Below are 23,282 nucleotides of genomic sequence, written 5' to 3' on the forward strand. Positions count from 1 at the left end.
TCTCTCAGCCTGTCCTCACAGGAGAGGTGCTCCAGCCCTCAGATCATTTTTGTGGCCTCCTCTGGACCCGCTCCAACAGTTCCGTGTGCTTCCTGTGCTCAGGGCTCCAAGGCTCAATGGAGTGCTCCAGGAGGAGTCTCACCAGAGGGGAGCAGGGGGGCAGAATCACCTCCCTCAACCTGCTGGCCACGCTGCTTCTGATGCAGCCCAGGATCTGGTTCGCTTTCTGGGCTGCAAGCGCACATTGTTGGCTCATGTCCAGCTTTTCATCCACCAGTAGCCTCAAGTCCTTCTCTGCAGGGCTGCTCTCAATCCCTTCATCCTCCAGCCTGTGTTGATACTGGGGATTACCCTGACCCAGGTGTAGGACCTTGCACTTGGCTTTGTTGAACCTCATGAGGTTCTCACACGCACACCTCTCCAGTGTGTCCAGGTCCCTCTGGATGGCCTCCCGTTTCTCAGGCAGGTCAACGGCACCACTCAGCTTGGTGTCAACTGCAAACTTGCTTCAGGTGCCCTTGATCCCACTGTCTATGTCATTGATGAAGATATTAAACAGTACTGGTCCCAAGATACAAGTGATGTCCCTCAATCTCGATCGGACATTGTGCCGTTGACCACTACCCTCTGGATGCAACCATCTAGCCAATCCATTTCATTGAACGCTGTATTCAGGCCATATCATTATTGCCCATACTGTACAGCATGGAAGGGGAGTGGACTGAAGCATGTTAACTGGGGAGGTGGACCCCTTTTCTTTGTATAAGCGCAGCTTCTAGAGTGCTTAGGGTTTTTGCTGCCTATGGTTATGACCTACACCTCTTGACCAAATGGAGATGGCTGCTTTTGCTACTGTTGTATAGCTTGCTTGTACAGTTGTTGTTTGTTCTTTGGAGTGCATAGCCCTGGTGGAAGTGAGTGCAGAGCACAGGTACCTTTGTGTCTCCAGTGTAGATGCTCTAGCTTCGCCTGCTTAGCAGGACTTAGGCAACCTGCTCTGGGTTAAGTCAGGAGATGGGAGGATAGGGAGGGTGCTTTTCTGACAGTCATTTGTCAGTACTGGGCTTACTGTACCTGGGGAGATGGAGAAGCAGCCTAGAGTTTGTCGTTAGACTTCAGAATATTTACAGGTGTTAGTGATGACCGTAGCCCAGGGGATTTGTAAGGCTACCACTGTTCAAACAAACCTATTATAACCACATTGGTGCTTTTACAATTGGTGGTTCAAATATATCATTGAACTCATTTGACTGTTTCATTATTCAATAGCTTCTCTTGTTTTCACTTGACTTGTTGCTATGCTGTTTCCTAGCAGCATATCTGAAATGCAAATGACTAGGAATTCAAATATGCTGCCTTGAAATTACAGAGCTTAGATGTTACAAAACCATTTCTTTCAGATATCTATACCTATAAATAGAGCTTGCTTTCATGTAGACAATTTTGGAAATATTAACTACAACGCAAACCACATTGTGTTTGGGGAAACTGCATTTTTATCAGACAGGGTTGTGGTGGTTTTGGCTGGGATAGAGGTAATTTTCTTCATCGTAGTCAGTATGGGGCTATGCTTTGGATTTGTGCTGGAAACAGTGCAGATAGCACAAGGATGTTTTCCTTGCTGAGCAGTGCTTGCACAGAGTCAAGGCCTTTTCTGCTCCTCACCCCACCCCACTAGTGAGTGGGCTGGAGGTGCACAAGGGATTGGGAGGGAACATGTCTGGGACAGCTGACCCCAACTGGCCCAAGGGATATCCCACACCATTTGATGTCATGCACAGCTTATAAACCTGGGGAAAAAAGAAAAGGGGGGACATTTGGAGTGATGGTGTTTGTCTTCCCAAGTCACTGTTACGTGTGATGGAGCCCTGCTTTCCTGGAGATGCTGAACACCTGCCTGCCAATGGGAAGCTGTGAATGAATTCTGCTTTGCTTGTCTGTGCGGCTTTTGCTTTACTTATTACACTGGCTATATCTCAACCCACAGATTTTCTCACTTTTACCCTTCTGATTCTCTCCCCCATCCCACTGGGGGTCAGTGAGCAAGCGGCTGTGTGCGGCTGAGTTGCTGGCTGGGGTTAAACCATGACAAGGGTGTATGCTGGTATCTCCATTTAAAGCAAGAGCAGGTATGGCTGGTTAGTTGGTAAGACCAGAGAGTCCTAGAGAGAGATAGGACCTGGCAAGTACAAGTGATCTATAAGGATGCTCAGTAAACATTTGGAAACCTTAACAGATTTCTCGTATCTTCTAGACTTTCAGGGGAAGAGGATCCACAATGTGGTCTTAAAACTGTGAGACAAGCAAAGACCCAAGGTTTCTCACTGCAGTGAGAGTGGAGGGTGTTTTTAATGCCTGCCTTCTTAAAGCTTTCAGAGATTTTTCTATTCCTGTCTTGCTGTTGTTCGAAATGTTCTGGGAAGACGAAGTTTCTAGTGACAGCTTTCCTGGTGACATTTAGCAAGCATTGCACAACAGACGTCTAACTTAAACTAGGTTGTGTTTTTGTCTGAGAGAGCACACCAATATTGCATACAGGTCTTTGCATTTTTCTGCTGAATTGGGAAATAAGCTGGCAGGGTCCATGTACTGCATCCAGCATTCCTTTCAGTGAATAGTCACAATATTCAGGCTGGCCTGTGGTCATGGTCCTAAACAAAAAAGCTAAATGTGTCTGTGTTGGCAAGCTGCTACAATAGAAAGGAGCTCAAAGCTGTGTAACAGAAGTAAAAGTTAACTCCCACAAAATTCCAGTGAAAAGAGAGCGTTGATTTTAAGTTACTCATGAAAATAGCATCTCCTCCATGAGCCTGAATTGTCCTGTCTGCATAAGCAGTCTGATAAGTCTGTATAAAACACATATAAAATAAATTTAAAACATTGAGATTTTTTTTTTAAAGTATTTTTCTCCAATCTGTCACTACTTAGCCTATGGGCATTTCCTCAAAGCTATTGTTTTCTAACTGTCAATGGATCTCTTCAGCAGGATTGTCTTTGTATTCATTTCTGAACAAAATAGCCTTGCAGGATCAAGGAGAACTTCAGAAGTGAGTGAAAAAGCCCCTAAGAGGCTGAGGCACTGTAAGATTAAGCCTGTATTTTGGCTTCTGTTGTGTTGTGCACATGCTACAGAAGAGCAGGAAGAGAGGAGGAAATAACCTACTTAGCTTTGACCAAAATAAAACTTTGTTTTGATAGAGTTAGACTGACTTGGCCTGAATTGCCTTGGTGGTGATATGCCCTTTAAGTCCCACTGATTCATTGTTTGGAAAGTAGAGACTGTTATTGTTTTCTTGCATAACAGCTTTGAAGCTTTGGTTTACTCCGTGGCTTTGCTAGGTTTCTTGTTTGTTTTGCTCTGTCCATCTACAGGCAGTTGTCCTTCCTCCTTCTGTCTTTTAAGTATGCTGTAGTAGCTATGCCTCCTGCACTGGGCATCCTTGACATTGTGTGCATGGGTGTACTTTAATAAAAGTAATTTGAGCAAACTGATTCTTCCATGTTCAGCTCTTCCATCCCGTCTTCCTTCCCCAAGTGCTTGTAACCAGTCTCTTTATAAACCAGCACTGCTGTTTCATGACTGTGAGCCCTGGCAGAACTGAGGTGGAAGCAAAGACCTCCCTACGAATGCTGGCAAACAAAATGGGAACTTTGGAAGCCTTTCCATATCCTGGAATAAAGCAATTTGGTTTGGTGATCTACCAGAAGGCAGAGGGCCCTGCCGTGTATCAGGGTAGCCCTGGGAAAAGTGGCTGGAGTGAACAAATGTTTGCATCCCCTTCCTTAATAAGAGAACATCTTGTTTCCTCTTAGTCTAGCAGTGATTGCCAGTGCTCCTAAAAAAAAGACCTTTTTTTTCACTTGCTGAGCGCTATCTTTTCTTTTTTTTTTTGTGAGGGGAGGGGTAATAATAACCATTGGAAAGACTAGTTAAGATTTGCCACTTAGTGTGTTTTGCTGTCCTTTCTTGTTCGGCTGTCAGTAAGTACCCAAAATAATTGTCTTTGCCTTGTCAGAATAACCAGCACCTTGCATCGCTAAGGTACGTAGCTGTAGAAATAATTGCAGATAGAAAGAAAATAAACAGTTCTTCATGGCTGTAGTACACAGGGCAATAAATGCTGGACATAAATTGTACTATCGGAGATTTAGTTTGGACATCAAGCATCAGGCTCCTAGCTGTAAGGACTTTGGAGTACATAGAGTTGGCTGTGCAGAAAGGCTGACGATTGTCTTTCCTGGGTGGATTTCTGGAGCAGGTTTTGCTAACACTTGCCTGGAACACAGAAAGATGGACTAACTGCCCAGTTTTCTGTAAAAATTAATGTGTTGCCTACATGCTTTCATTACAGTTGCCTCTGGGACATGCAGAGAATCATGCCCTAAGTAGTAAATATTTTTGTAGAAATTATTTTGACACTGTAGGTAACATGGCACAGAAATAACACGCTGTCTAAACTATGGTGTGCAAATGCTTGACATCAGCCCAGCAGACTTGTTGGTACTCTTCTATCTTTCTGCTTGGAATGAGTTTTGGTTTGCAGACCTGAGAAGAAAAGGATAGAAATCCCAGTGCTTCCCTCATCGTTTGGGCTCAGGAATGTCCTCATCTCTTCCTTCCCAGCAGGTGTCTTCTCAGGAGCAAATCATGCAAGACCTTTGAATTTCCAGTCATTTGTTTTGATAAATGCCAAGACTTTTCTGTTAATTGCCAAATTTGTAGCATTCTCAGGCTTGTCATCTGGAGTAGAACTTTTCCTAATTCTGAGGAACATTTGTACTCTGAAGAAAAGCTCTGACTTCAGAGAGAGGAAGTGTCTAATTGCAGAATAGGTTGCAGTAATGGCTTGATGTAGTATACGCAAATTTAAATGCTCCCTCTTGTTCTGGATTGTTGAGGCCTTATAAAGCTGGTGACATACGGAACAAAGATTTGTAATAATTGTGTCTGTTTATTTATGTTGCTGGAAGTACTGATCTCTCTTCTCATCAATAAACTCTACAGGAAGCCTGGGAATGTTTTTGAGGGTATAATTTATTCCTAATTCATTCTTTCACCTTGATAAAAACTAAATGTATATTACATGGTCTAATTTATAATCTGGTGTATTGGCTTGAAGTAAAAGAATTTCAGCTTCTGTAAACTGTTGTGCTTTAGCAAGCTGAAAAGAATCATGCTGATTTACAGCGTGTGAGTCTGACCTTAACTCTTCAGACTACATAGTCAGATGTACCGCACTCTTAACAGTAATGCTCTCTGCTGGAGTTAATGAAAGTGAAAATTACTGAAAGTATTGAAAAGGAATTGAAAAATAACCCTGCTGGAGTAAATTACCCCTCTGGATTAAATGGCATGAGCCATTATTCTTTCTGTAGTACCTGTTGCATTTAAAACAGTCATGTTTGCTCTGAAGCACAAGGCTTGAAACTGCACTGCTGCCCTTTGTGCTGCCCTGGGACTGCTGTTAAACTTGATGACTCTGATTTCTCGCTGAGGTTGGTGGTCTCTTGCAGCAGGCACGTGGTAGTGTAGAAAGTGCTTGTGCTGTCACCTTCCCAACAAGTCTGCCTAACCCCAGCAGTTTCCTGGAGAAACAGCAACAGTTGTATTCCTGGTGCTTATTACCCTGGAGTTTGGAGCCAGGAGACGGGTGGTTCTTGATCCATCCACTAGCAATGTGGGCTCTGACCAAGGTAGTGCCTGTGATTTTATCCTTTTGCCACCTGTAAGGAGCTGGACTTTTTGTGTACCCCTTCTCTTCAAACAATTGCCCCCCTCTTGGGGCAGTCAGACTTTAGGGTAATTGTGGTCTGTTGCAGTCTACCCATGGCTAAATCTGGAAATCTGTGGTGGGAAGTGTTAAGGGGCATGGTCTTGGTTTTTAAGAGACCTGCCTGCTTTCAGTTGGCAGAAAATGTTGCTTCTTGCAGCTGCTGGGATTTGTTCAGATAGAAAAGGAAACGTTTCCTTACAGATGAGTTTCATTTGATGTATAAAATGCAGTAATGAGTTGAAGGTTGTCGTGTGCAAAAGGAGAGAGCATCTCAGGATGTGGGGGTTTATGATAAAGAGTGGAAGTTGCCTTAAAGCTGGAGATGGGGAGAACATAATTCTATTTGCATCTGGTCCAGGAAGCTATCTATAAATGGGTTTGATTTTTAAAATGAATACTTCTAAATTTTAAGCCTAAAATACGTATCAGTACAGAGACACTTTCCAGTTCAAGGTAGGAGGAGTAAAGTTGCACTTTAGGTACTGAGGAGGACTTTGTCTACGCTTCTCCATCTATTGTGTTTCATCTTTTTAAAGATAGCCTTTTACGGGTGACGTGTTTGGGTAGGGATCATCTATAATGCTTGCAGACACCTGTTGTTGAAAAAAAAGCTGCCCAATATTTAAACTGGTAGAGTGGGTTTGTGTTTGTTTTTTTTTTGTCTTGTACAATTTCCGTGCACTCAAGAAAATGTAGACAACATTCCCCTGGCCACCGAAAGGGTGGTCCAGTGCCGGAGTCAGTTGCTAGCCATAACCACAGCCTTTTCTTTGTCTTGTTTTTCTGGGCATCTTGGCAGAAGACAGATATAACCACAGGTACTGCACATACTGCAAGGTTCCCTCTGGAACTGAAAGTTGGCTTTCACAATGTGTGAAATGCTAAAGTAAAACCACACTAACTGCAGGCCTGGGGTTGTGTGGCAGACAAAAGTGATAGAGGGAAGCAATGAACTCTAAAAAGGTTGCAGGTGGATTTGTGGCAGTGATGCCTTAGTAGGACAGGGCGTATGCTACTCAGCTGTCTTATTAACAGCCCACCATCCTCTCTACAAAGGCCCATAGTGAACTGAGAGTTCACATTGGACACCAGCTGCTAAGGATTGCATAAGAATCTTTTAAGTGAATTAATTTTAATATACTGTTTTATTGGCTGGGGTTGATCAATATAAGGTGATGTGTATGAAGGAGGGAAAAATGCTTTTACAAGTTGATGAGTTTTTACAGATCAGGCAAGAAAGTTAGAGTTGTAATGCTGTGTCTTGGGAAATATGTGTCCAGTCTGTAACTGTCAAAAAAAAGGCAAACTGAATGCTAGAGATTATTAGAAAGGAATGGGGAGGAGTGGCGTAAAAGCCACCTCTGTGCCATGATATGGACTCACAGTGTGCCTGTAGTGCCTGTGCAGTGGCTGAGTTGCTGGTGTGTCCATAGGAGTTTCATGCAGCATTACATCTTCAAGAAGGCATTTTCTTTTCTTCTTTTTTTTTTTAATCTCCCTTGTAATTCTTTCTTGTAATCTATGTAAATTTATAGGGCTTTTTGTAGGGGATTGTAGAGAGTTTTCATTTATGTAATGCTCCTACATATATCAGGCCATCCAGTCCAGTAACCTCTCCAAGACAGGGACTGGTTCAAGTCTTATATTTAACAAGATGCCCCAGAGAATTACTGCTTTTCATTTAGATTTATTTATATTTACATTAATGAGCTGAGTATGTTCTTTAATGCCTTGCACTTAAAATTTTCCAGAAATGAAAAATTTGTTGTGCACTGATAGCTGGAAAAACAATTCTGAGTTACTGGGCTATTCCTGGCTGAGATAATGGTTTGTTTTAAAACCAAGAATAAGCCCTTTAGTCAATTAGGTCATTCAGTAATCTATAACCTTTGCTAAAAGATTAGTGTATTAGTGTAAACTTTGGCAGGCATTTGCTGGGAATTACAGTTTGTGTGCAGGTGAGCAAAATGTGAGTGAGTCACAGATAATGCTGAAGAAAATTATTATTTGCCAAGTCATTCAGACAATATTGAGGAGTTGTGATGTTGTCACTTCATGTCAGAGTATTAAATTTTTCCAGTGCTGTCTCTGTGATAGGCAGTTGGCCAAGACATTGTGTTGTTTCTTGGGAGTTATTGGACTAACTCTTGGGAGTTTGCTGTGGGTCTGCCATGCACCAGTGCGTGCGAGGTGTGCATGGGAGAGCACTTGGCTGCAGGAACTTGCCTCTGTGTTTGGGTGCAGGAGCTCTCTCTTTTTGAGAATTCTCAACGTGACCTGTTGAATGAGAACAATGAGAAGGGTGATGGCTCCTGTGTTAGTACCAGATCAGGTCCTGCGAAACCAAGAAGGAGAGATTGTTACTGTTCTTTATGGTCCTGGTGCAAGTTAATTGAGATATAAGAACCAGAGACAGAGGGGTGGGAGGTGACTGGCAGGCTGATGAATGCAGACAACAGAGGGTTGGAGGAATTGCAATTTACTTTGCAGGTGCTTTTGTTAAGCTCAGAACAAGTGCTTACTGAAATGGGAGAAGTGCTCTTGGGTTAAGAACGCACATGTGAATAGGTCCACGGTGAGTCTTGTGATAAACTGATCACACTTCCAGGAGAGGATGAAATCCATTTTGGACTTCTTATTGACATTCCTTGATCCTCCTTGAAGAGCAATTTGTAGCTCTACTTTTGAAAGTGTTTAGCAAATGCAAAATTAGATTTATAACTACAGTTGATAAAGTTATAATTAAAAGAACAAAGACCAAAAAGTTAAAATAGAAATTTAGAAATAGATTTGTTTGAAAACAGCAAAACTGAATTATGATGAATATCTCCTCAAAGAGGAAACAAAAGTAATTTTCAACACCTAGGATTTTGCTTGGGACTGGGTGGTCTTTTCAAAAGTGGGAGAAGACTATGTACTAGATTTGGTATTTCATAAGTGATTCTCACCATCGTTTGCATGGGACACTGATTCATTTGCTAGAGTCTGTACAGAACGTAATCCACATTTTTCTTTTTCCAACTTTTGGGATCTGCTTTGAAGTCTGTCTTGAGGACAGAGGGTAAAAGGGCTATATAGAAAAGTGTGGTGTATTGGAGGGTGTAAATAGCCCTTGCTTTGCCAGGAAGTGTTACAAAGCTCATGAGGTCTAGTGATGCCCAGCTTTTATCTCCTGCCTTCCTAGGGAGGGCTGGAGAGAGATGTTTCCTGTTTCCTTGCAAGTGTATGTTGGAGGGCTTTCTAGGCTGCCTGCTTCTGAACCAAAAAAACTGAGGGAAAACAGTGCAATTTCACTGAATTTCATTAATCACTGATGCTTTCTCCTTGACAAGCTCTCAACCCTTTATGAAGTTCCTGACAGCTGCCTGTTTACATTTGAAGCTTCATATTGTTGCCTTCTATGGCTTGGAGCTGTGGGAACCATTGTTACCATGCTGATGCCTGCAGAGGTCAGACCCCCTCACTAACCAGGTTCAGTTGAGCTTCGGGCACCACCTGCAAGACAGAGAAGAGGCTGCCTAAACAAATTCCTGGGGCAAATGTCTTCTAGCAGTGGCAGGGCATATATGGTAAATTTCAGACTAGCTGGTAGTAGGCAGGTGGCTTTTCTCCTGCAGCCTCTGCAGACCTGCTCTCACAGCAACCACCAGACCCTCCTAAAAGCATCAGTAGGAATGTTGCAGAGACCTGAGGAGAGGGTAGGTTATGTCTATCTACATCCATGTTGTGATAACATACATAAGAATTCACTGGTTCTGTGTGCAGGGTTGTACCTGTTTTCTGGAGCAGGAGATGCCTGGACAATCACTTTGTTCTCTTTGGTCTCCTTTGTGCTGATGGACTGTGTGCTCCTTCCTCCATAGTGACCACCTCCAGATGTGGTGGGCATCTGCATTTTCAGCTCTGAGAATCTGCTTTATCATCCCTTTGTTGCCTGTTTCCACCCCTTATCTGCCCCATTTAGTCAGGAATGCTGTCAACCTTAAAGATGCACGTAACACTTCATAGCACCCCACAGAAGGTTTGGACCTGCTCTGTTTCCACTTTCTTTCATCAGTGCAGTAATAACTCTTGTGTTCAACCATGGACGATGAATAAGATGTTCATACACAGTAGTGATTTGCAGTGCTGCTTCTCTTTCTGACTTGCAGACTAATGAAAAACAAATGTCTGCCTACTGCTCACATTAAGCTGAGAGCCAATCTGAAAGTGGTCATCCTTTTTGTGCCACCAAAAGGAAAGGTTACTTTGCATGGACAGACAGTAAGCTGCATAGAGGGTTGGACCTGGAGTTTAATGCTTGAATTGGCATGGGAGAAGCTGTGTTGTTGAATCAGAAGTCAGTGAGCTGGAGAAGGAAGAGGAGAGGAAAATTATCTGCTTTAGATGGCACTAGCACATAAAATCAGTAATGGCAATGGGCTGCAAATGGGAAGCTTGAAGCACGTGGCATTCTTTTTCAGTTGCTGGAGAAACTTAGGAAGTGGTACAGTGTGCTCCCGAAAAGCAGGAATGTGTGAAAGCCTGCTGTGTACAGCAAAAGTTGCCGCTGGCAAGTAATCTTCTGCCCAGGGACTGGGAGAGGTCCACTCTTCCATGCGAGAGGTCAGGGCCTGAGCACCTGTGTAAGGCTTCACAGTTGAACCGGTGGAGAGTACTTCTGAAAGGAGGACTCTGAAGCCATAGCTGCATGGCTTATTAGTTCCTACTTAACGTGAGGTGGTGGGAATGAAATGAAGAATCCTTTATTTTCTTTGCACAGCTTACCATCATGTAAATCCATAGTAAGAAGCTGTGGAAAATATCACCCCCATGAGAAATGATTTACTCAAATGCTGTCTTGCTTGAATGCATGCTTTGTGGAGCTTGAGTGGAATTCTAAACCTGTTGATTCCACAGTAAAAGATGTAATTAGTTGCTCTTGACATTTGAAGATGTATGCAACTGGTGACCTTTAATTTTGTCTTTCATCCATTACACTCTGTGTGTAACAATACTGAGTTTTTTCTCATTTATTTCTGCCACATACACTAGGTTGTAAAATAATTCACTTTCAAGCATGTCCATCTGCTTTGCCTACATGAAAGAGCTGTTTTGTACTTTAGACTGTTTAAAATCTCTTTTGAAATTTAAGAACTCATTTTGGAGCTTATGGAGAGAGAGTGTGGGAGGGCATGACTTGCTGTAGGCCTGTGATGCACTGGGATAAACTCTTCTACCTTTTCCATTGCCAACATCTAGGTAACAAAACCAGCTGGAGCTCACACACTGCAAGAAGTGTGACAGTCATGCATGATCCCAAACCAAGGGGAGAGCAAATGTGATTAAAAAGATGTGCTCCTAATTGTATTTTACTCCGTATGATTGATTGTTTCTTGGTTACTTTGTTTTCCATCAAGTCCCTTGTTTGTGAAGACTTGCTAATGGTTCTTATTTTACTTCCACAGTTTGCAACTTCATGTCTCATGAGAAGTGCCTCAAGAATGTCAAGATACCATGCTCCTGTATTGCTCCCAGCCTTGTAAGGGTAAGCACATGCTACCTTATCTCTTTCTTGGGAGAATAACACAGATTTATCACTAATGAACATGATGTAGTACAGTGGTGGCTTGTTAATATCATGATGCTTAAATCAATTGTGTTGTTAATCACTGAGGTTTTTATAGTGCTCAAAGGCAAAGTTACATTTCCTTTAAAAGCCCCTGCTATGGAAGCTGTAGATAGTCTGTCTTAGAAGAGCAGTTACTCACATTCTTTAAATATTACTAGATGTTCGTACTTGTGTGTCATTACCTGGAAGCCTTCCAGTAATGGAATGGGGTGACTGATACCAGTGCTCTCAGAAAACCATACTGTGTGTCATACTAAAGAATAACTCTGTACACCACTGAATTTTTTACAGCAATTATATCTTACCGGGAAAATGCTAAAGCTTCACAGCCCAGAGAAGGGGCTGTGTTTGGTTTCTGTTGATTGCTGCAGCTTAAAAATTTGCTTGTTTATTGTGTCCAGAGAATAAAGTCACTACATTAAGAGCATAGAATTTCAAAAGCAAAAAATCAGAGGACAGGACTTCAATTGATGGTTATAATTCACATTTTTTTATTTTGGTAATAAACTACTTACTTTCAGATGCCCTGTGACTTTTTCTCCCACAAGACTTCATGCTTAAGAGATTGCTTTTAAAAGGTGTGAAAAATGAATCAACGTTAAAGAAGATAATGGGATGCAACTAAGGTATTAATAGGCTAAATTGAGGAGAAAATTGTGTCTTACCCACTTGGGAAAGGGTGACAGAAAAGATAAAATAGGGAAGAAGGAGATGAGTAACTTACTAGAGGAGTAGTAAAACACTACAGATACCTTAAGGAGCCATATGCAAAAGTCAAACAAGGCATGGCTGTAAAATCGGAATCATGTGCATTACAAACCTAGCTGATTAAAACACATTTATGTGAACACACTGTGTAGACCTGGGAACCTGTGAAGGGTAGCTGATTCCTTTCGTTGTATCCTAAAAAGCTTTATAAGTTCCTTAATGTAGTGGAAACCCGTGTAGGGGTGAGATGGGAAAGCTTAAAACAATATGCAACTCAAGTTACAGCAATTGGATAGAGAGAAATTAGCCACTCATTCTTCTTAAATTTGCTTTGTCTAGATGATAATGCTGTTAGACTTTGCTACATGCTTCCTCTTCACCACATACGTTTCATCTTGAGAGATATAACTTAGGTGGCAGAAAGGTGTATGGTACACTGAATGTTGCTAGTGAAATGGCAGGAAATACTGCTCTGAGTCTTAGGACCCACAGTAAGGGGATATGTAGAGAGTGAGAAATGCTATTACTAAGAATTAGCATCTACTACTGAAGGCTGGTGATCAGTCATTGTAGCATGGGAAAAGGAACAATGAGCCAGATGATATAGGTATCTTTGCAAGGGCCTTTGGGGGGATGGTACAAATCCAACTGGGAAACGTTCCTTTAATTCAGTGTGTCAAGAGTTGTAAACATTTGTGACTGCTTCTTTTGTGAATTTGCTCTAACCTTAATTAGTTGTTCAAAACAGTATTTGTTCCTTTGCTTTTGCATCGTAAAAATCCTTCATTTAAACTTCCTAAGTTTCCATTTGCATCAGTCGTGGATGTCAGTGAAGTTCATTTCTGCTTTTGCTAGTCTCCATTCTCTATCTGCCACAACATGTGAGTTTTATTTAATTGTTTATTGTTTACAAATAAAACCTAACTGTCCTTGCTGTGTAGTAGAATTTGTTTTATCTGAGTGTTGTTATCAGCCCACAGAGCTGTTTGCGGTTCAGTGTTGCTGTATTTAGACTCAAAGAGTCTTCTGACTTATCCGTGTTGAGCTATAACAACTGCGTTTTGAAAACACTGGATTGTGCTATTCTTTCCAGACAGTCTTGTCCTCCTTGACGTGGTAATCCAAGTTGCATTAATCCTGGTCTTCTGTGCAAGTGAAGTCTGCCATATGGGAGATGTCATTTTGCATGCAGGCTCAGTCAAAGTAAATATTGAACTTGGCATTTGTTTAAAAAAAAAAAAAGAGCAAAACCCAAATTATAATCGTGTAGAACGTGTAGAAAGTTTATTTTCTTAACCTTCCTGCCCTCCTTTCAGGTTATTTATTATTTATTTATGAAAAGATCCAATGTAGGAGGGAACACTGGGGTAATTTTTTTTTTCTGATAGTCTGTCTAGTATGCCAATATTCAGCGTATTACAGAAATGAGATTTTTTTTTCAATCCCTTGGCTATCTTCTCTAGAGGAAAACCATTCTTAAAGCTCGTGTCTCATTCGATACTAAGTCAAACTGTCAGAGAATAATTCTTCAGAAGATCTTTCATGGAAACTTTTATTCCTGAGAGTAGGGTTTCCTTCCCAGGGTCAAGTAAAGGCCCACAGAGTCACAAGCATGCCATGTCTGCATCCAGCCACAGAACACTGTTGATGAGTTCACTCTTAAGGCTGCCCTAGGAATATATTTTGCACTATTGATAACCATTATCACCTGCATTTAGTATTCCAGACTGGATCTAGGTCATGATGTTTCAAAACAAGACTTCATGGATCAGCTTTCTGAACACTTTTGTGTTTTTATGGTTTGCAGAGGGTATGAGTCGCTTCATTGGTAAGATCTCAGCAATTTTTCCAAATTCAAACCCTCTCTTCCCTACATTCCCATAAGTATTTGCCTACTCTGAGGTAAACCATTACTCTGTAATGGTTTCTAAACATTTCCACTTCAAGAAGGGTTGATAGGCTGCTCGTGAAACTTTCTTGTGTGCTTTTGTTCTTAAAGCCAGGTTGTCTAGGGTGGAAAAATGCTGCTTTAGGTCATCAGCTTCCCCTGAAGTTTCTGTGCTAAAAAGAAAACTTGGCTTTGTAGTTCAGAACATGGGTAGCTGCTGCTTTCACGGGTTGTGATGGTGAATGGGAAGGTTGTGGAGCTCGCAGAGGTCTCTCCTCAGGCAAACAGGTGTTGCCCTTGCGTTCTGACCAGAGTCTCTCCCTCTGGCTTCTGGATTCAGCTGTGTGCAGGTCGTTATTTGGGTCAGTTCCTCACAAACTGGAAGTAGAAGAGAGGGGAAAAAGGATACCCAGGTTAGGGTAAGTCCCCCTAACCCCTGCTTCTGATAATCTATTCTGTATTGGAGGCTTCATACTTTGTATACACAGCAGCAACATCTCATTTTTCTGCAGCTGAAGGACTCTGAAGGACTTCTGTACAGGACACAACCTCTTTTTTGTTTACTTTCTCTCCCTACCTTTGTTCCCTGCCCAAGAAGCGATGGGAAGCTCCAACAAAGTGTGAGACAACAGACCATCAAGGTTTGGTTATTGCTTCACTTGCCTTGGAATAACAACTCCTCCAGCCTCATTCAGCTGTCAGAAATGTCTGATGGATTTTCATGTGAGTGCCTCAGAGAATTAGCTTTTAAGGGATGTTGTTGCAAATGGCTCAGATGTTTTAACAAATGGGAGAGAGTTTGGCAAGCTGTGAAGGAGAATTTGATGTGGTTGGAATGGGTGGGAGTTCTGGAGAGTATATGGGAAAAATCAAAATCCGATTCTGGAAAATCATTCCTTGGTGGTAGTTGCAGGTGTGGAAGTTTTATATCAACACGGCTTAAAAATTGCTGCAGCGATGAATGCTTGCTGAACTTTTACTGCTTTTCCCAGCAGACTGTCGTAGAAGACAGGCTGAAATACAATGTTTGTGAGTAAGCTGGTTGGCATGTTATTGTTACATCTCATCTTCAAATTACTGTATATTTGGCATGCATCAATCAAGGGACTTTTTATGCTGCCCCTGTAGCTGTATGTTTTTGATGGTGGTTGAGTTAGATCTGTAACATGAACTCGAGTTCACAAAATACATGCTTTATATGCTTAATATTTTTCCTTTTTTATATTATGTATTATATAAAGAAATTTGGGAAAGTTCTTTCTTCTCTCCCTTCTTCCCCTTTAATTTTTCTGTTATAAAGAGGCTTTGCTGGTGTGAAGGTTTTTTTTTCAATTGGTGTCCTAACAAGTTGAACCCCAAGCTGATCTTTTTAGCAGGGCCTGCTGCAACAGGACAAGGGGTAATGGATTTAAACTAAAAGAGAGTAGATTCAGACTAGCTATAAGGAAGACATTTTTTACAATGTGGGTGGTGAAACACTGGCACAGGTTGCCCAGAAATGTGGTAGATGCCCTACCCCTGGAAACATTCAAGATCAGGTTGGATGGGGCTCTGAGCAACCTGATCTAGTTGAAGATGTCCCTGCTTATTGCAGGGGGTTGGACTAGGTGACCTTTAAAGGTCCCTTCTAATCTAAACTATTCTGTGATTATATGGTTTTACCTGGGCACTTGCTGGATAACCCTGACCACCTTCACTGAGAAGGTCTGTGTCTGGTTCTTCAACACTTGCCCTGTACCTGCATTGTTTCAGCAAGGCAGAGGCTTGGAGTGTAGCAGGCACATGGCATAATTTAGAAGCCAAATGAGGTGTAAAACTGCTTGCTGGTAGTCACGCCACTGCACCAAGGTTTCCGCCTTTTCCTCCCCAAAGTCATAGTCCCTTTAACCATGAGGATAAAGGGAAGGGCTAGCAACCCCTAGTTCATGAACTCAAGAGAGCTTTTTAAGCTCTCTTGAAACTTGATGCAATCTGCCTGGTAGCCTGCAAACTCCCAGACAAGCCCTGTAGCTGTATCAATGATTCTTCAGGTTCAGAATTGGTATGGGATATAGGGTTTCTTTTAATTATTAACCTTTATCTCGATAAAAGAAAATTGACATTGATTTCCTCTGTAGCAATAAAAGCAAGGAGTGACTGTCTTTTGCATATCCTTTTTCTCTTTCCAGTACAAAAAATGCTAGTCCAAGCAACTCTTAATTGCAATGGGAAGCTCTTATACAAGTCTCATTTTCTAGTAGAAGTATCATATTGATTTGAAATGGATTTGAAATGGTATGGAATTCACTGTATAGTTGCCATCACAAAGAGTCCTTGAGAGATATAGATAAGGCCTTATGTCCTGTTAACGATCTGTATGATGGAGGAAAATATTCCTGGATATGGTGAGGTCACATATGGATGTGTGTGTTAATCCCTTGCATTAGCCCCAATTAAAATGTTCATAATTAAGTATTTTATTTTCTTGTCCCTCCTGTCCTATGATATGTTGAGACACCATTTAACTTTGTATTCTTATCTGAGTTCAGAACTTCTGTATGGAATGTGTACTTAAAATAGCTTTTTAACACCAACTGATAAATCAAGTGCTCATAGGAAGAATGTCAGTTGGGACACAACTGATGACTAACTGACAGGCATTGTCCGTAAAAGGAAGAAGTAGAAATAGAGTGCATTTAAGTTGCAGAAATCGTTTGCTGCTAAAGCAGAGAGGTTTCAAGCAAATAAAAGGGCTCTTTGTGATTACTGAGTAATAAGTAAGGAATTGAAAAGGTGTCAATACTGGGAAAAGATGAATCAAGAAGTTGTTAGCTTCTCTCAGAGGGTGTGGTCTAGGCACTTAACCTGCACGGAATAATCATGGGGTGACTCTGATGTGAGTCCTAGGGCAAGGGTTTTTGTCTCTAGAGCAAAGGTTTTTGGTGTCAGAGTGAATCTTAGGAGCAATAGATAAGGAAGTACTTTTGTACTGGAAACATCAGAATCTGTAGAAGGTGTTCTTGTTTTAGAAACACCATTTTAATTTGCATCAGCAATTTTTTTGCCTTATGTTGAAAGCAGTCTTTGTGAAAGACCCTGTGTGACTACCTTTGTGGGCATTTCATGAAGATGGTTGCTTCCAAGGTGGTTGTGCTTATCCTTAAAATGGCACAGTGTTTTTTAACTGAAAACTAGTGACCTTAAGTTAAATTCATTTTGCTCAACATTTGGAGGCTGTTGTGAGAGTGTTTGTATCCTGATTTCTGTGTACCCTTTCCTACATGGAAGTTGATCAGCCCCACGCTACTGTAGGTCCTGCAGCCGCTCTTTCCCAGTCTCTCAGGTGTGTTTTACAAAGTCCTGCCAAGAGTGTGTCTCTGATATGATAGGGAAAGAGATGGGTGGGCAAAAATATATTTAGATGCAGGCCTAGGAAAAGTTTTTAGTAGGTTCTTCTATTTTAAGACTGCCCAAGACAGCAGCTGTCACTCTGGCATTTGGTGTATCTGTATTTCTCTTGTTCGCCTTTAAGTCTGGAAGTCTTTGGCTCAGGGTTCAGGCTAAAAACTTTATTCTGCCTTAGTTGGTAGTAAAGCAGCTGCAGCTGGGTGAGGAATAGGCCTTCCTGGAGCTGTATGTTTCCTCCTGAGGTATCCGGAAGGTTGCAGACAGGTAAGAGGTAGTGATTCCACCTCAGTGGAAGTGCACTTAAATTCGTGATCTGCTGTTGGCCACCTGCTTGATACCCTGTAGAATTTCAGGATGAGGAAATAATTTAAAAGGCAAGAAATAATTTAAAAGGCAATACCAAAAGAAAGCAATTCTATCCTTTCTTTTTATTCCAAAGCTTGGATATTAAGAGCGGTTTGTTGCTGTTCTTTCTGTATGGTGAGGAACTGCTGCACGCTTGCACAGGTTGCACTGAAGGGGTTAGAATCTGTTCTAGGTTTCTGTAGGGTCCAATTTTATTATAGGCTGATATGAACTTTTACAGAAATGTGTTATATTCTGTAATGCTTTGGATTTCTTAACAGATGGCAAGAAACAAAATAGGAACTAGGAGTATCTTGCAGATGAGTGCAAAGTCATCCTGGAGCTTATGCTGGAGTGTTAACCACTATACTTTCTGGTGATGGGCTTCTGATCAATACTGTAAGGGCACTCAGATGTCATTTAATGGTATTACTAGCAGAAATTTCCTGTATTTTTCTGTAGAAATTGATTTTGCATAAAGTAATTTAAGTAGTTATATTGGAGAAGTGGTTTTCAAGTCTCATCAATTATTAACTTTCTCTCTGTAGGCCACCTTATGTATCTGTACTTTGTTGTACTTATACAGGTGGATATAAATTAAAGAATAATATGCAATATTTCATAAGCTGACATGCTGCCTTGCTGGATTTCCCAGTCTGAGTTTAGCTTTTTTTTTTTTTAAATGTATTGGGTGCTTGGAACTCTTTCACCAACAGAAGAAATGTTGGGAGCTGCCAGGAGAAACATGATGTGATTGATGACTTCATTATGTTGTACTTGCTCTTTTACCTTTTCTCTTTTTCCACCTCACTCCCATCCTGTTTCCCACCAGGCTCTGCAATGGTGCTAAACCTGTTGCTTCTAAAGCAAGTTACAAAGACCGCTCATAATAAAATTTCTTTGGCTTGTTTCAGAAAGGAAGAAATTGAAGTAACAGAGTTTTTTCTTTTTTTCCACCCAACATTTCAATCAGCAAGTTGTTCCTTTCTTTGTGGCAGTGACTTGAGACTTCAGAGGATTGTCACCAGGGTCTGAAAAACTGCAGAATTTAGACTTGGTCTCCTCCTCTTGAGTCTTCTAGATAAGTACAGTCAGACCCTTAATAAGTTTGACTCCTTTCAAAGTGCTTTCTCACAGTCTTTCCCAAAATAATCACTATTTTTCACAAAACTCTGCTTCAATCCTTTGATCTGCCGAGTATCCCTTTTCTTCAGCAGAACCTTTCTGTGACAGTAACGAAAAGCCTGCATTTTTATGCCAGGTATAAGATAAAATAGCTGGATTTGTGGCCAGGGGGAGGAAAGTTCTCTGTTAAAAACATGGGTTGTTGAGGGGATTGGATGCTCATGCCGGGTGTCCAAAGCAGGTTATTCACCACTCCAGACTTAAAGAAGGTCTTGTTTGCATCTGATCTCAAGGGAATACTGCTGCTTTGGGGATGGATGGCTCTGCTGTGCCTGGGGCTGTGGCAGGAGTAGGGCAGGCAAATGACTTGAAGGTGACTGAAGACAGGTTGGGATGAGCAGAAAAGCTTTCCTGAAAAAATCCCACCAGGACTTTTCAGTATTCCTCGCAATTGCTGTGTCTGGCTGAGATTATGCTCTTGTAGCTGTTCTCATTATCTCTTTCTGCACTTGAACTCATTGTGTAGGATGTGTAGGATGAATTTTGGGCAAGTGGCCTTCTCCCACCAAGCTGGGTATTGGATGACTTCTTTTATTTTTGGAGTGGCTAGAGCAAGAAAACAGCTCTAGCACTTTACCTTCAGAATAGCTGAGCCAGGTAACTTATATGTTACTGTACAGGGAAGTTTGGTTTTCCCTTTCCCCTGAAGAAGTAACATGAAAGTGCAAGAAAAGTGTGCAGGGATTATGAGCCTTGAATTTAATCTGAGATAGTTTTATTAAAGTTCTCCAGGATCTCCAGGATTTTTTTTTCCCCAAGGATCTATATTCTTTTTACAAACATGCATTATATGGCTATAGTATTCTGAGTAAAAAAAAAAAAAAAAAAAAAACAAGCAACCAAGACAACCATGAACTTTGTGTCAGTTAGAGCTGGAGGGCTGCAGATAATGAAATTTCTGTTAGGGTTGACGGGAGTAGGAGACAGACCCCAAAACATGATTTGTCTGTATTTTTAAATCCCGAACTCGTACATAAAGTAAAAATTTGAAGCTTTGGGAGGCAAGGATGTTTTGTAATATATCGTGTTGGAGATACTGATGTGAAATCCTTTCAATAGGCTGGCTGGCAGCCAAGTGAGGTGGTGAGACTGGAATCTGGACAGGCAGTTTCGTGGTCAGTTGGGGACCAAGGATTCCTCTAGACAACACAGTCTGCTGGAGCAATGAGCTGGTGACTCTGCTTGACTGGTCAACTGCTGTGCATGGTCTTGTGCATGTCTGATAACAAGCATATTTTGTACCTCTCTTCATCGTCCTTTACTTCCCAAAGATAAATTCTTAAGAGAACTGGAGGAACCACATGCTTTGCATTTGGGGTTGGCGATTTTTCTTAAACTTCCAGCAATGTTCCTTTCTCCTTGTGCTACATGTGTCAGAACTTTATCTTGCTTACTTCATTGTGCATGTTTGAAGTACGGGATTGTTTAGTGTAGCTGTCCCCACACTCTCAAGAGGCAGAAACACTGGTGGGAACTAAATCTTTATGACTGGATGCGACTTTCTGGGTCATAAAATTCTGTGTTCCCAGTATGTGTCAGATTTGCTGCTAGTGGTTCCTAGGAAATCCCTAATAAGCAAGGAGAAAAATTCAAATCCTTCTCATTAACTCTGAAGGATTGTTCACTAATATATCTGGAAGGAAAAGAAGCTGTCTTTGACTACATGTATCTTAAGCCATTATTTCCAACTTTTTACTGGGAATGATTAATTTCATTTCACATGTAAATAACCACTTGTCAGCCTGTACTAGAATTTTATTTGGTTTTGGTGACGCAAGAACCAGAAGATAAATCTGATACATTTATCATATCAGGAAGGGCATGTGAGATGCATAATGCTAAATACCTACATCACAGCAAATTTTTATGGAAGTAATTTGGGTTCTAGAATTTTAAAGATGCAATTTTGTTTCTTCCTTCTAACATGAATGTCAGTTTAACAAAGGTGTGCATCTTGTGTAAAGAGTGATCTCTAGAACAAATAGAAAGCTGAAATATGTTTCTTATTCTTCATTTTTCATCTTTTTTCTGTTGTTCTTTTGATACCATCACTTCTAGTCTTCATTATTAATCACTAAACAAGAAAAATACCGCTACCTTTTTAGGATAAGTGAGGAGTATACTAGAAATATATTTGTTAAAACTGTTGGTACAGCTCTTGACTGTACTGAGGATATTAAAATGTATCATCTTCCACCTACAGTCAACAGGAACCTCAGTATGGATGTACTTTAGGGGTTGGATCTCTGTGCCATCCAGGCTTCGAAGCTTTGGTGGGCCAGGGGGAAAACCAATACCTTTGTCCTCATCAGCCAGTTGGGTGGGCTCGCTTTGGAAAAGAGGAGAAAGGCATGTGGGGAGTACTGGACTGTGGCAGCACAGAGCTTTTAAAAATTGCCTTGAAGTGTGTCTTTAAGGTATTTTGTGTACATGTGCAACTACTACTCTTTAATCGTCCTTGATTCAATTAAGAATACTTTAGGAGAGGAACTGTGATTCCAGGTAAGTTGCATGGTACTGGACCCAAAGGAAACCTTTGGATTCGTGGGACTGTGAATCATCAAGAAGCTGACCAGCACTTAAAAATATATACATTACATATTAAAACTCAAGAACTGAAAAAAGATTTTTTTAGAGAGAGTAGTATTTCAAATATATAATTAAGTATTATTTTTTTAAAGGATTATTTGCCTGTATATTTGTTCCAGGCTTAGTTAAGTTTATTTTGTATATACTGTCCTGTCTTGCATGATGAAGCAGTTCCTGTGAATTGTAACTGGCACTTTGAAAGTTGTGGCTTATGATGTCTTACGCATTCTTCATTGGCAGGTTCCAGTTGCACACTGTTTTGGGCCTCCAGGACATTACAAAAGAAAGTTTTGCACTGTGTGCAGAAAGTCACTAGAGTCACCTGCCTTTCGATGTGAAGGTAACTTAAAAAACCCTACCTGTGTGTTATCCAGTAACATACACATTGCTTACATTGCATACCTCTCTTAGTGTTTGAGAGATTTGAGGTGTTTATCATCCACTCATTGATTGTGGAAATGTGTACTTCAGGCTAAGGAATAATAAATCAATAACCTTCAATAAGCCACAGACTCTGTCAACTGTGTATGCTCTTTCATCATCCCTCCAATTTACTTTGAGCAACTCTGTGGTGTTGATGTTGTGCAATGAATCCATTCCCGAGAAGTGCAAAGATTGAGAAGCTATTATAGCAAAAAAAAGACTACTTCTGTTGAAGTAATTTATTTCTGTTTCCAATGGGAGCTTTTGATACAGGGGATCATCAAGTGTTCATGTTTCTAAAACCTCCCCCTTTCTGAAAAAGAATGGAATATAACTTTTCTGTGTTACTGGTCTTGGATATCTGTTGCTTGTGATGGGGATGAGATGCCTTCAATGGAAAGATATTTGAAGATATTTATCAAAATAGTACTGCTCTGAGTGTTCTGACATGGATTCTCTGAAAAAACAGTAATTAAAGAAATTACCCAAACACCAGAATTCTTATTTGAAATACATGTTAGCATGTACTTGGCTGCTTTTGACATGGGGCACTTCCTTAATATTCTCCCTTGTCTACCCTGTCTTGAATGTCTGGTAGTTGTTCAGTTGATGTGAGATTGAACAGAATTTGGTGTTTAAAGGAATATTATCTGTGAACTATTTCAAAAAAGAGTCTACTGAGAGAAGAACCAATTTTGTAGGGATTTGAGATGCTTTCAGAATTGCTGTTATGCTAAAGATAATGTCTTATTTAATATGCTTGCCTATGTGTATATGTAGGGGAAAATTTCCCTTTGATCAGGGCTTTTAGACTTATGATGCAGTGATTTTGTTTCTGCTTTTGACTGGTAAGTTACATAACAAATCTGAACTAGTGGGAATCTGTCCCACGCTGACTAGTGGGAATCTGCCATTCAATATAGTTACCATGTCAGTTGGATGATTTGGTGGGATGGTCAAAGAGCTACAGATACCCCAGTCTTTTCTGACTATTTGTTTTAATAAGCCTCAGAACTGGTTTGGCATGAGATAAATATAGAGAATTTGAAAATAAAATTTTTACTAGCTATGTCCTTTTAACTCTTGAAAATAGCCTTAGTTTAGTGATCTATTTTAGTTATAGAATCATAGAATCATTAAGTTTGGAAAAGACCTCTAGGATCATCAAGTCCAACCGCCAACCCAACACCACCAGGCCTCCTAAACCATGCCCTGAGGTGTCATGCCTATACTTTTATACTTAGCACCTCCAGGGACGGTGACTTCACCGCCTCTCTGGGCAGCCTGTTCCAATGCTTGACAACCCTTTCAGTGAAGAAATTTTTCCTAATATCCAACCTAAACTCCCCTGGTGCAACTTGAAGCCATTTGC

General features: G+C 41.0%; 1 protein-coding gene across 1 annotated transcript in view; it reads left to right on the forward strand.

Annotated features, from left to right (window-relative positions):
- The window catches only part of DGKQ (diacylglycerol kinase theta), a 99,719-nt gene that overhangs the window by 13,404 nt on the left and 63,033 nt on the right, over positions 1-23,282 (forward strand). Inside the window, exons 2-3 of the mRNA XM_064438008.1 lie at positions 11,222-11,301; positions 21,728-21,827. Of these exons, the coding sequence (XP_064294078.1) occupies positions 11,222-11,301; positions 21,728-21,827 (180 nt within the window). The remainder of the gene's footprint in view (positions 1-11,221; positions 11,302-21,727; positions 21,828-23,282) is intronic.

This window comes from Phalacrocorax carbo, chromosome Z (assembly GCF_963921805.1).
Source record: "Phalacrocorax carbo chromosome Z, bPhaCar2.1, whole genome shotgun sequence".
Classification (NCBI taxonomy): Eukaryota; Metazoa; Chordata; class Aves; order Suliformes; family Phalacrocoracidae; genus Phalacrocorax; species Phalacrocorax carbo.